The 14,013-nt window shown below is 42.1% G+C and overlaps 1 protein-coding gene across 1 annotated transcript; it reads right to left on the bottom strand.

Annotated features, from left to right (window-relative positions):
* Positions 1 to 3,636: 3,636 nt before the first annotated feature.
* Positions 3,637 to 9,093, bottom strand: LOC129591498 (PAS domain-containing protein cky-1-like). The gene is made up of 9 exons (XM_055487170.1): positions 8,670 to 9,093; positions 8,055 to 8,221; positions 7,885 to 7,988; positions 7,391 to 7,480; positions 6,195 to 6,425; positions 5,402 to 5,640; positions 5,239 to 5,345; positions 4,749 to 5,031; positions 3,637 to 4,522 (listed from the first exon to the last, which is right to left on the bottom strand). Exons 1-9 carry the CDS (start codon positions 8,732 to 8,734, stop codon positions 3,748 to 3,750), a joined length of 2,061 nt encoding a protein of 686 aa, XP_055343145.1. The 5' UTR covers positions 8,735 to 9,093; the 3' UTR covers positions 3,637 to 3,747.
* Positions 9,094 to 14,013: the final 4,920 nt, after the last annotated feature.

The raw sequence follows: 14,013 nt of genomic DNA, 5'->3' as shown, positions 1-14,013 counted from the left end.
ACACCGTTTCAATAGAACAGTTTTCAATAAAACATATGCGGTTCTGTCATGGGCACTTTTCAGAAATCTCAAATTTTTAATGAGCTTCGGTTCTCCTAAATGCGTTTTAACACATATACAGCAATGGTTTGAATTAATTATCAGTCATAGAACAGTTTTCTATTCGCGTTTAATTCAAAAAGAACAACTGCCGGCAACAAATTAGTAACCAAGTTTGGCACAATAAGCGACGGTCGCCGTCGGAGATTATTGAGCCGGCATGTCCAGCGGCTTCCCAAACTGTATTATGAAGCTGTACCTAACAATTTTGGACCAGTACAGACTGCAGATGTACAGATAAGGCATATCCAGAAACAAGAAAACTGCTAAAACATACAACCAGCTGCGGAAAAAGAACGGTCGAGTTAACGTAGTATCCGTTGAAACTATCATTGTCTCCTGGAATCCGGGAAGATTAAAAATGGTTTTTAAGTTATAATTTTCATCGCGGCAGCGGTTGGCTTCTTGGAAGTTTTGTTTCTTCCTTTGGAACTCTTTCCCCGTTATGCTATCGGCAAAGATGAATGTCTTCGACATTTGAATTAAGGTAACCTTTAGGGTGTTGAGTTCATCGATGCTTGGAAGCCGCGAAGCGGATATCTCCTTAACATCAACACATTTGAATTCCTCTTTACCGCTCCATGTCGTACAAATTAACCCATATTCGGTTCCGTCGTTTACCGTATGGTGGCAATCCATCTCCCAGCCGAGCCAAGGCTGGCCTGAAATTGATAAATATTGAAATAAGCGAATACTCATGCACGCTTTTTTTCGACGTTAGAATACGCAGCAAGTCGAATTATTGCAGTAAGTACAGTGTCATTTAAAACCGTAAGGTCTATCGATATTCACACAGATCAAAGTGTCGAAACGCAAGCAATTTTTATACGGGGCTCAATATCAGTTTTGTTCTTCCTGTTAAAAAACAATGAAAATCAGTTAACATTAATTACAGAGTGTATAGCAATTTAAGCTTGTTGATATCGGCAATAAATAGTACTGTGGTGCCAAGTCGAAACAGAACTTTTTTTTACAGTGAGTCGTATCCGTTTAGCATGTAACTCACTGTACGGGCGGGTGCTGTTTCGACTTGGCACCACAGTAACCGCTAATACGAAGCCTCTCAATTGTTTCGGCCCGAATTTATTTTTTCACAATAAGATGTACCTGAGCGAGCCTTCTCGATATTTGCGTACAACTAAGAAGGTGATACAACCACGAAATCCTGAAGAACGTCGAGGACTGTGGTGGGTGAGTTGCACAGAATGAACCCCACGTAAAACAAGTAAGGAGAAACCAACGCCAAAATTACAATCAGAGAGCTGTCGTCATGCTTGTCACGCTTGTGTGCCAGATATATTGCCAAGTAAGTGAAACCTGCGTACCACGCACAGAAAAAAAGTCTAATGCTAATATCCCTCCAGGTCAGCATCATCGGTCTGCGGAAAAGTCTCAGGAATAAATTCCGCAGGTAGACCAGAAGGTGGCAGCACCCACACCAAGCCGGCGACACTTTTCCAGTTGGCCAACAATAATATTCCTTAACCGTTCGAGTAACCTCTGGAGGGATTCCTTCCATTTCTTAAAGCGAATGTTGGCTATGTTACCGTGCACTGGTGTAGCAGTTAGATGTTCGTCCTTTGCATCAAAAGATGGGGATTCCATATTGATCTTAAGGTCCATCGTGCTAGTATATAAGATAGAGAACTTGACACTACCGATACAGGAGAATTTCTCTAGCACCGTTCAGTTATCTTTACGCCGCACTATGATATCAACCGGGATGAATGGTTTTAGCGCTTATGAATGCCAAAACCATACGACTCGCTCTTTTTAAATAATTGCGCCGTACCTGGCAGCACACGGAGCGTTCGTTTTATCGTTGGTAACGTACGAATAAGCGGTGGAATCAGCGTACGAATTACGGTAACCGTTCTACTGCCGTTGCAAAAAATAATGCATAGAGTTGCTCAGAACAAAATGTACCGAAAGCCGCAACAGTCAAGCAACAGTAGTTGCGTTAACGTGAACGACAGCGATTCGCGCACATGGTAGACTTTTGAACGTGGCACGGTTGAAAATCGCCGAACGAAGCTCACAATACGGCGCATGACGCTTCTAGACTGCTAGTTTCATCAGCCAGTGAATGATATCATTTTCAGCAGCGGTAGCACAATGCACATTATGCTACGCGAATAATTATTCTAATGGAGATTGAGCGGCGTTTGGAACTTTCGTCATGAAAGCGGAACTACGCCGCAAGGCAAACTTATTTTTCATTCTCGTCTACCGGTTTCGGTGCTCAGTTTCCGAGCAAACACATGACAGTAATGGCACACGGCACGAAACCGACTTCTCTCGTGTATTTTATAAAACAAAAAAAAACCGTAAAGCTGCAAGCACCAGTAATCATTAGGAATAAAACTTTATGGATAAGGTGGAAGGCGATGACCAACACAAAATGACTGCTTACCATTTACATACGAGCGCAATACCCGACAAGTATTACTCAACAAAAAGCGGTCTCAACAACAGTATTCCCACGCGTTATTAGGTGGTCAGTGAACAATTTTGATCGGGACACCGCCGCCCGTCGCACGAACGCGCGCAGTGAATACCTAATGCTCATTACGTACCACTTCAACAATTCGACCAATTATTTGTCGAAACGCATTCATAGTATTTCCCGCGTCTTCCAACGGTATTCATCATCGTGTCTGCCTGTATCCATCGGTATTCCTCCATGTTAACCTGTTTTCTTAGTAAGAATACCGGTGGAATACAGGGATCTTTGCAGAGAGACGCTTAATGGATACGGAGCGGATAAGGTGGGCAGAACACGAACGCATACCGACCGAATTCGCGAGAATACTATGTACGCATCAAAAAATAATGGGACTATTTTTTGGAATGATATGAAATCGTCCTTATATCCAGTGAAGGCAGACGCACTGTGCCGATCGACTTTGAATACGAACAGAACCCGCAACCAAAGCACGATGCTTACCTTGTTATGTAGTGAGCTTACCGATGCAGCACGTACCAACGTTCTCAATATGGACGAATGCAGGATAGAGCAGTAAGAAATTCGGAATTAATCACACTCCCTGGCAGCGTTTGGGTCAACAGTCCCACATATTTTTGCGTTTTGAGCTGTGCGTAGGAAGATTGTTAAACAATGGTACAGGGAAGAAATACAAAACGACGGAATTCATTCAGTACGGGCGAAGTCAGAGCGAAGGAAGCTTTTTTACTGTTGAGCCGCAAAGAAGTAAAACCAAATTGTGAAACACCACAGCAATAATATGTGAAGTTATGCTATCTGGATTTCTTGCGATTGGCATGCATAGCAAAATGAATAGCAATACAAAATAAGACGTAGTCTTGTTGACCTACTGTGAAAGTATGATGCCGCAAAATAATAAATTTCAATTAACAATAATTATGAGTACCAACTACTAAGTATACGAGTATCTTTACTAATAGTAATATTTAGTATACAAGTATCTCTACATAATATTACATTATGTTATGTTATTACATTATGTTATGTCTTCAACTGATTTAATGCATACTTACAGTATTACAGCGCTGTTATTTAAACAGAGAGACCGTAGAATTTATAAAAATGTCAGCGTAATAAAGGCGTCGTAATGACTGCTGTTTCAACATTAGCACTAGCGATATTCATTTCGCGAAATTTTCATGCTACGCTGCATCTAAATGATACAACGAACCGGTATGCAGAAAACAGTTTGTCTGATCATATTCGTACAGCAGTATTTCTTTATCGCTCTCGCTCTTGACGTCCAGTTTCAGTAAATCTAGCGCTTCGTTCCGATGATCCGAGCATTCCGACACCGATCCGCTCCACTCGCTCCGCCCACCGTGGTGACACGCATCCTCTGCTCGCGGTCTATGGAAACCATTCAAATTCCCCGTTAAAATATTCTCCAAATAATTCCAATCGGAATCCGACAACTGCGGCACCAGCGTCTCGGTAGCACCGAGGAAATTCGTATTATCCAGAAAATCATCAAACTGCAACTTAATTAGCGGCTCCACATCGGCGGACCCCGACGATTCCGAATGCGCTGCTTGGCTTTCCGGCGTGTACGTCGACGATTGGAATAAATAATTTAAATACGACAGGTTTCCGTTCTCCTCCCATTGGAGCGGATGGTTGGGCGGGGTGTCGCAGTTTTCCTGGTTGCTGATGGGGGAAATCGGGATAGGGGAGGGGACGCTGGGACGGCTGCGCTTCCGCGGTGGGGGCTTATTCGGTAGGTCCTTGCTCTTCCGCTTCACGGGTTTGGGTTTATCCTTTGATTTTTTAGATTTGGGGGTGTTGGATGGTATGTCGTGGAGGACGGACGATTTTATTTCGGGTTTTACCGGGCGGATGGGTTCGTGGAGGTCTTTCCCAATGGCGTCGGTTTCGTAGATCCACGGATTTTGTTGGAGTACGCGCCGCTCTTTTTCGCTGTAAATTCAAACGTTTTTTTATCCAACTTGCCTAGTATTTTTTATTAATGAACGAGGGTTGGTCCTATTAAATAGCCATTTAAATTCGCAGCCTCGTTGTACAGAGAAAGCTTATTTTAACGGCAATCCGTTTTTTTACATCGTTACCTTTCGGGTTTTTAAGGTGAAACATAGATGCTGATACAGTTATCCTACAAATTTAAAATATATTGAGCTGTCCATACCTTAACATTTGGTAAGTGCAGAGAATACGATTGCACACCACTGTCTCTTTCTCTTCATCGTCGGCTTTTTCAGGATTTTTCCCCAGCTGATCGGTGTTCTCGAGGTTGAAACCAATAGTGTCTGGCACCGGCAGTTGCTTTTTATTAGTCATTGCACTCAACTGGATACTGCGATCATTAAGGAGCTGCAGCACTGCATGACACCAGATCCATTTTCCTGACTGACTGAGGATGCGTACAAGCAGCATGGCGGAATGGCTCTGGATATCATCCATGCTGCACACTGTAATAAACGAAATTAAACAAAACAAATACGCCGAGCCCAAAAAGTGAAATTACCTTCGCTGCTGCGATATAATTATTACGAACTAATGTTTCTTTAATGCCCGGTATAACGTTTATTACTGCCGTTTAATTTTCTGGTAATACGGTACCGCTGTAGTAACGCTTACGTTAACTTGCATGCGTTGGTGTCTATTTAAACGGTTACCTAATTGATGCGCTGCGTGGGCGCTGTGCATATCGTCCCAGTGCAGCAGTTGGTACCATGACATGCCCAGAAGCCGGCGGTATCCGTATCCCAGATGCTCCTTCGTTCTACATCGCATTTTATGAGGACAAAGTGTCAGGAGCCGCGGAACGTACCAACTTACAGTCGATTGGCCCCGATGACCTTCATATCCAGCTGGTGCAGCGTACTGAACGTCCTTCCCACCCCGATGCCGTTAATAAAGCTCTCTCGGTTCTCCGCGGTTAACAGGGCATCCACCGTGGCTAGTAGAGAACGACCCTCCAAGGGGCGGGGCGCCAGGAGGTCCAGTGGTTGCCGGATGTGGGGAAGCGGCAGGAAGTTGCCGGATATGATGACCAGCTTGGAGGACGTGGTAAAAGTCTGTAAAAAAATTATGTATAGGCTGTTGTGCCAGTATATTGTGGCCAGTAGTCCAGTACGATTCGACCTTTCAAAACTTTATTTGGAGCAGCTGAAATTACGAAAGACAGAGCACGGGGCGCAATGACACAAAAGTAATTTCATTTTGTACACTAATTCATCATCGAAAATTTTGCCTACCTGAGTTAGTTAATCCATAAATATAGAACTACGCGATATTTCCGCATTTTAAAAAAAACTTTTAACTGTTTCATCTTACAAAATCGAAATCACTTTTAATTTTGACGCAGTCATTGAGAGAATTTGTCTCCGAGATGGCGAGTAGCCATTGCACTACGCTAACCGGCAGTTAACCAGTATACGCACGCCTTATCGTGGCTTCTTCTAAAGCGTCGTCATTATAGATATACGTGAAAGAAATTACTTATTCCTTCGAATCTGTGAGTTGATTTAAAAGTCCTGAGTTTGTTAATTCCTCCATTAAATCTGTTAAATTTGTGCACACAAGAGAATCCGGGCATTCAACTTTTATCCAAATGTAAAGTCAAGCCAACCTTTTGTTCGGCGAAGCGTCCTTGACGCCGCATATTCCGCGGGGAATTGATACGACAAACGAAAGTCCGTTCCTGGTTGTAGTCGAAGCCGGTATTGACTAGAGGAAACGCGGGATTATACTGCAGCGGCGTTGAACGGGAACGCTCCGGGTCGAGGTGCTGCTTTAAGGATGAATGGTCAGCGCGATCAATCAGATCGTAGAGCGTGTCGCCATGCGATAGTAAATCTTCCTATTAAGAAATTAATAACTGATGTTGCAGTGCAGTTATAAATTAAAAAATCAGTCAGTATGATATTTCCTCGAATTTTATTAAAGCTACTGAATTCAAAGCAGACCTGATATTTGTATTCGAAATTGGGCTAATCAATTTGGTTAAATCGGTAATATTTTTTAAGTTAGGAAAATTGTGAGCGTTCCAAGAATTACTTTTCTTTTTGACACAAATTACTACTTTGAAGTTAAAACAATTTCAAAGGCAGAGTTTTACAAAAATTGCAAGTGCTAAATTAAATAATTGAACTCGGTTTTCTTCTGGATGATTTTGTCAAGTTCACCGGTTACGTAATTATGAAAAAAAACGGTTGCGTAATCGGAACTCGCATCTCAGCGTCCGTCCGAGCGATCATCATTTTCTCAAGTTTCTAGTTCACCGGCCAAAAGAAAAATCACTTAATACATATCATTTTTTCTCCTCTCAGCCGTAATGCGCATCAGCGGTTTGGCATTGATGTGTTGTCTCATTTGTCTCTTAAAGAATCGGATATCTGTCCGCCTCCGCCTGCTCTCTCACTCTCAAGTTCTCCTTTCTGACCGAGACCCACTAACCCACAGCTGACACACACCGGCTAATTGCTGATTGCACCAATCAGCACTGCAGCGTACGTACAATGCCAGCCAGTGTGTTCAAGAAGAAAACAGTGGCGTTCCGTTTCGCTACAGCTGTGTCTGTCTGTTTTGCAGCATCTCGCGCGCTCTTCTCTATCTGTTCTCTGTCTTCTTTTCACCCGCAACCGGAACTACTACGCGCCTGCATTATTACGCTAGACGCTGCTGTGTAGGGCTGTTGGTCGTATAAATGCGCGGTTAATCAAGGTCGAGTGATGCGCGCTGATTGACAGACAGACGTCGGATGATGCAACCGATCGGAGAAAGGCCGCTATTTTGTTGCGAATCTGGCGATCACTGATGCCTTACCATGTTCTGGCCCATTGTGTCGGCAGCGTTGTCGCTAATGAAGAGAATTTTCCCGTCTTGACCACACAATAATACAGAGCATTTCAGCGCCTGCAAATAAGCAAATTAAAATAAACAAATTCGAAAGTTAATCACCAGTCTACGTACATTTTAAGAACTGTAGGTAAAATCAGTACAAATATTAAAATAATATTCTAATAAAAAATAGGTTACATAATCTAATAAGCGTTCTGGTGCCACTTTACAGTTTTAAGTTTCTGCTTTTATTGATTATTTATGATCTGCCAATTTTATTATAAAGACAAGGAAAAATGGAATTCATAAAACTGGGTTTATTCAAAAATAAATTCGTTCGGTTATTATTTACGTATTACGTAAAATTGCTAATACATTTACATGTAGTTAATCTAACACTGTATTTACCGACAAAAGGTTCTCGGTTTTTATGAAAATAAATGTTTATAATATACTAAACTTTACTAAACTTTGTTTACTTTGCTAAAATCCGTCGCTAAAGGAATGTCCAAACTGGGCAACTGCTGATTGGAATACGTCAGTAATCGCCTGGCCGCATTCAGGCGTTGCGCCGCGTTTAGAGCTGCATAAAAATTAAATGGTCAGTTAATAGCAGTTTGTATCGGAAATAAGCGCAACAACGACGTACAGTAAGCGAAGAAACTGGTCTTGCGCAGGTACACACAAATACAGGCCATCAGCTGCAGTTGGGAGAGACGGTGCCGGACGTCCTGGGGAAAGGGGAGGAGCTCGCGCAGATGGTTGATCTCCCGGTTGATCAGGTCACGGCGCTGCTTGCTCTGGGACCGCGTCGACCTGCAACAATATTCTCATGCTGACCGTCATCAATAAATGCTGTACTTGCCAATTAACCGACAGTTGTTTTAAACTGGTATTTTATTATGTATAAATGAAGATCTTCTAAATTCCAAGTTGTGTTTTACTGCGACAAGGGTTCATGAAAGACGCTGTGGATCTGATATAACAAAAATTCGATTTTAAGAACTACACGAGCCGGCTTACGATTTCCCGCCTAAATTAGCTGGTCTTTGTCCACGGCATTCGACAAAGGCTTGTTTTAAATAAACAGAAAACTTCCTGTAAATTCGTTGTAAGGCAATCATAGAAAGACATTTACGCTTACATTCAAAGCTTGTAAAAATTTTATCGGCGAAATAGACTTCAACCAGTAGATAAATTTCCAAAAATAATTTTAAATAAAAATTAGATGCTAAAATCAGTACAAAATTTTGTTTGATCGTACCGGTCCCAGGAGCGATTATCCAGCAGATCTTCCGCCTCATCCTGTAAATCATCCAGGATAAACATCCTCTCTTCGACGTGGCTGACCACAACAGCGCTTCCGCGTAATCCGCTTAGCGCGAAAATATTATTCAGTCGACCCAGATTGACATAACCGAAGATCGAAAACTGAAACAGATGCCGGTAGTGTTGTGCAAGCTGTGTTTCTTCGATTGGTCGCAACCTTGATCAAGTGTGCGCGGCAGCGGATGGACAGTATACACACCGGCTAATTACATATACCGCGATCGCCTCCGCGCTTGCGCTACAGAAAACAAATCTAAGGTTTCACCCGATGGAAGAAGGCCACTACGCGGATGAGTGGACGGTGATTCTGTGCATATGACTGTGTTTGTGTGTAGCTATGTGTGTTATGCATCAGCCGGTGAAGTGAGGCGTTCTTTGCCGACAATTGCAGGTAGTAAAAACCGCAAATTATCAGCCGCGGCATTTGTTGCAGCAGGCCGGCGGGAAAAGTGTGTCAGACCTATAAATCAACCACATATTTCGATACATATAGAAAGAACACTTTAAGTCTATTGTTGTGATGGTTGGTCAGATGCAGTGCCGGGGTAATGGAGGTATCAAAGAGTGCACTTGTCAGATTTTGAGGCAACACAGTTGGCCGGTGATGTTGCGCGGAGATTTGTTGCTCTGCACAACTTAGCGATGTAGCAGTTTCTGAGGTAGAGTATTTACTGATGTCGTTTACTTGGTAAAATTTTTTCTGTTGCAATAAGATTTTACGCAATTTAGTCTACGCGAATATTAGTATTGTGCACTACTATGATTTTGCAAGTTGTCACATAGGGATTATGAGCAATTAATAAGATACGGTCTGCGCGATTACTAAATAATCTGAAATATGGTTTCCGATAATTTTTCTACGATTATAAAAATGTTACACTTTTAAATGAGCTACTGTATTTTTATTGAACGCATGTGCATTATTTTAATTAAATACTACGATGCAAGCCCCGGCTTGTAGGCTGACGTAACTTCTGTTTTCACTAATGCGATTACTGATTTGTCGAGCTTTGCGTATTATTCTACATTTGTCACCCATTTGTAAGTGGTAACCTAAGCCGCCAAAAAGTATTCAAACTCAAAGAAATACGAATCCCGAATTACGTATAAGTAGAGTATTAATCGTAAGTGCGTCTCCTCCAAACCTCCGGCTACGTTTATTAATCAGTTCCTGTTGCAGTACAAACTCAGTAGGTATGTGACAGTTTAACACTATATTCAACTGAAATGGGAAAACACTTTATAAAAAGTGAATACCGGAGAAAAACTATTATGCACGACTACGAGTAAAAGGTATGCATACGATAATAATTATGTAAATAGCATCCGAAAACCAAAGGTGACAATTTTCGATTTTTTTCCGGCTGACAACTGAGCCATCGCACTACGATTGATTACTGCTTGATTGATCGCATTGCACATTTACATAAAACTAAGTAACAGTTTTATTCAGGCAATAGCCAATAAAATAACAACAAGCCTGCGCAGATGGACATTAAAAAATAACTGATCACACATTAAAGAAACAACCAACATTTACATTGTCTTATTGCAGATTACAGCATGGGCAATACTGTATTTTGCATCACCAGTATAGGTTAGGTATCTAAAAACCTTTAAATTGTTTAATGCGAATTTACGCGTACATGCAATTAAAAATATCACGGAAAGTCTGTACATCAGCTGCTGTAATTATTTAGGATGAATCGTCCAATGAGGAAGCGCTTTCTGATGCGCTCTGCCCACCCACTGTTTAAGCTGACCAAAGGTGATACCATAATTATTATTCCTGTGTCAAATTGCGTTTTGTTCGACTGAGCAATCATCAAGTTGTTGCGGCACGAATGTCATGCTACGTACCGTAACGTACGCCATTTTCTGTATCCCCGGTTTCTTCTGGGCCTCCCTCTGCCAGCGCACACTATAGAATTAATCAGACTTGAGCCCTGGCACAGGATGGTACAGAAGCAAACCAGCTGAATGACTGCTTTCCGATTTCCGCAAAATGAATTGAAACTATTCCCTGCACAGCTTTGAAACTAAATTCGCCGACCGTATTCATGTTGCATAAGAAAAAGTTGGGAAAAATTCCAGTTCAGACGAATCCAGCGCTATAACTAGACTATATGCTCGATGCCGGGAGATATTTACCGAAAATTATGTTTAGACAGAAAACATATCTGTTCGCAAGAGAAGCCTTTAGTGTCCAGTTTATATAGCATTTTCAGTTCAGTCAATCACTGATGACATTTCGTCATCCTCGAACGTAAGATCACGTTCGAGGCACCGTCCGGGTACGGAGTTTCATCGAACACTGTTGTTGGAACGTCAGACTCCGTATAATCTCCGACAACGTATTCGCATTGTTATGCTAAATGACATCGTCGAACAACGCTCTAAGCTATGACGGAAGACCCACAAATATTCCACGGTGTTTATTACACGGCTTAGACGTACTGTACTGTATGACATTCCAGGCTATATAACGACACTAATTTTTTTATCGTTTTGTACAAGTATCGCCGTATCCATACCAGTATTGTGAATGGCATCCTGTACAGGATGTAGTATCGTCATATCCGTACGGATGCATAACGTGGTCGCCGGGAGCTCCTGTAAAATAGGTTAAGAGCAAATAATGCGCCTTGTATTTATGTGGCATTATAATCTCCTGTGTATATACTACAATGTAAACCGGACGGAACGTTCCCAGCGACCACACCCATCAAGTGACGCACAAATTTGCTGAAACCGCTCGACTTATTATTGAATTCGCTACGATTCCTCAAATTTTGTTCTGTCTTTGGTTGTTATTGATGGAAAACCAAAATCGTAGGATAATCGGCGTTAGCTGTCCGTGAAATAGCTACTCGTGCTTATCTTCTTACGAAAGGTTGCAGTTCTTCATAATTCTGTAAGAATAATGGGTAGTAATAACATTAATCTTTTGTAAGTATAGGTAATCTTTTTTTGGCTCTTAAGATTGCTCCTATGACATTTTTTTCATGCTCCTCTTAAATTCTCTTCGGGTGAGTACCGTCGCCGCAGAGACAGTAAAGCTGAGCCAATCAAAGTAAAATAAGAAGTGCGGCTCTTCTCCTCTAATGTGGTTGAACACAACAACAACCACGCTTTGCACGGAACCCGGAACCAGGCGGAGCAACTGGCTGTCAGCGTCCACAGGTGAGTTCCGGCTGTGAAATCAGTTGTGCTAATAGTGTGATAAAAACGACTCATACCGGCATCATTTTTCTGTTTACTGCAGAATGCAGTTTATTATACAGATACATCATACATGTACCGAATACATGGACTGTGATGATAGCCTAGAGTAGAACATTTGCGCAACATAATATTAACACTTCTCTATCCTCTATCAGAAGCACGTACTGTACGGCTAATCTAGTGTTGGATAACGCTTAATTATCAATGTTCGCTGTCTGCACATAACTTATTTATTTTGCTTGCATCCTGTATGCATATGCCCAACTATAACCGGCCAAAAGGTGTTCGGACAGCCTTCTAAGAAACGCCGCCATAAATTTTCCGCGCCCAACTTTCTCTTTGAAATTTTCGTTAACTGGAAGTAGCCAGACCGAAAGTGTTTTCTTGTCCAAATGTCGTTTGTCATCAAGTTTTTTCGATTACATATAGCAATACTTCTTAGCACTGGCAGCGTTCAGTTGTAAAGCAGCCCAAAATGGCCAGCTTCTAGGCCTTCCGCTGTCAGCGCACATTCGCAAATAAGACAGGTGCACTGACAGAGGAAAGCGTAGAAAAGGACCTACTTCCTGCCCTGAACGCGTACTCTGGTAAAAAGTGAGAACCGGCACAATCCAACAACCAAAACAAGTAAAATACCGATATAAACACCACAAAATTGGCCAGTTTATATAGCGTTCTGCTCTACTGTAGTTTGCTCCCGTGAAGAAATGCACTGCGTATTGGTAATTTACTATTAGGCTACATTGCGTTACAACACTAGCGGAAACGCAGTCACCAACGCCACCAATCAGCGGAAGCCTTGTTCACGCTGCCGTCACTGTTGTTCAGTGTGACACGTTTGCAACGCACCATTCGTAACACACATTTTCTCAATCTTATCACGGTGGACCAAATGGTACAATGGCGACAGTTACAGCGACATATGGGTTACCGGAAAACAGTCTCGATTCACAGCGAAATAAAAATGACGGGAAATGACGCAGTTTGTATCTCACTCATTCACAGAAAACCCGGTCAGGCCGCAGCGGCGTGTCACGTGTGTATGGAGTGGCTGTTTACTAAAGCACCATGTTACATGCCTTATCACTAGAGTACATCAGTGCGCCTACACGGAAGCACTTACAACGTAGTAACCGTTGTGTTTGTTTATCTGGTTAATCATTGCAGCTACGTGTTGCCAGTTTGCGCCTTCTTCCCGTTTGTGAATGCACGTATTATTGTTTAAAAGCATACTTAATTTTTGATTCTACATCGCTCTCAAATAAATCAAAGAAAATTCCGTCCCAAAAATACCAAGAACTCATGAATTAAGATGCATGACTTCTCTAATACAGAAAACCCAAAAAGTTCGAATGCCGGCTCACAAATCCAGACGTCAGTTCGGATCAAAGAACAATAATTTATGGTGAACCATAGCAATCATGTTCGATATATTTTATGCTGTACTTTGGAAGCTCTTTCTGTAACCAAGTTTTGTTTTGTTTTACACAAGAAGAGCAACAGCACTGTTATGAGAAATCGCAGAGTATCTTGACGCAGTTATCATAATCAACAGATCTTTAGGCGTACCGGGAATTCCCTTCTAATACACAGCTCATAATCAATATACGGTAAGAAATAAGAAGATTACTAAGAACTGTAGATTTCTGGAAGAAAACTTAAGGGTTTCAGTCTGAACTGGGTGCAAATTGAGAGACCGAGTCTGGCAGAGTCAACCGATTAGTCAGGGCCTCAAGTGCAGCCTAATTTTTTAGCCGAATTCACACATGTAAATCGTAACGTGACTATACCTGGGTGGGACTGTCAGCGTCGTGAGTGCGATCGTGACTGAGACATTCTACTGCGAGATTCTTCCCAACCCAGTCACTTTCACCCATACCGTTTTGACTCAAATGTCCGCCCCTGAAGAAAAGTAAGGTTGGGTTAGAAGGATCGCTACCGGCGCTGTCGCATCCGGTGTGTTCGCTTACGTTCATCATTCAACGGCGCGATATTTCCTGGCTCGATGACCAAGCGAAACCTCGCTGAGATTAAGGAACGAAGCTGATTTGGAC

This window comes from Paramacrobiotus metropolitanus, unplaced genomic scaffold (assembly GCF_019649055.1).
Source record: "Paramacrobiotus metropolitanus isolate TYO unplaced genomic scaffold, Prichtersi_v1.0 Parri_scaffold0000046, whole genome shotgun sequence".
NCBI classification, from domain to species: Eukaryota; Metazoa; Tardigrada; class Eutardigrada; order Parachela; family Macrobiotidae; genus Paramacrobiotus; species Paramacrobiotus metropolitanus.
Note: the sequence above shows the minus strand (reverse complement) of the source record. Positions and strands in the feature narration are given on the sequence as shown.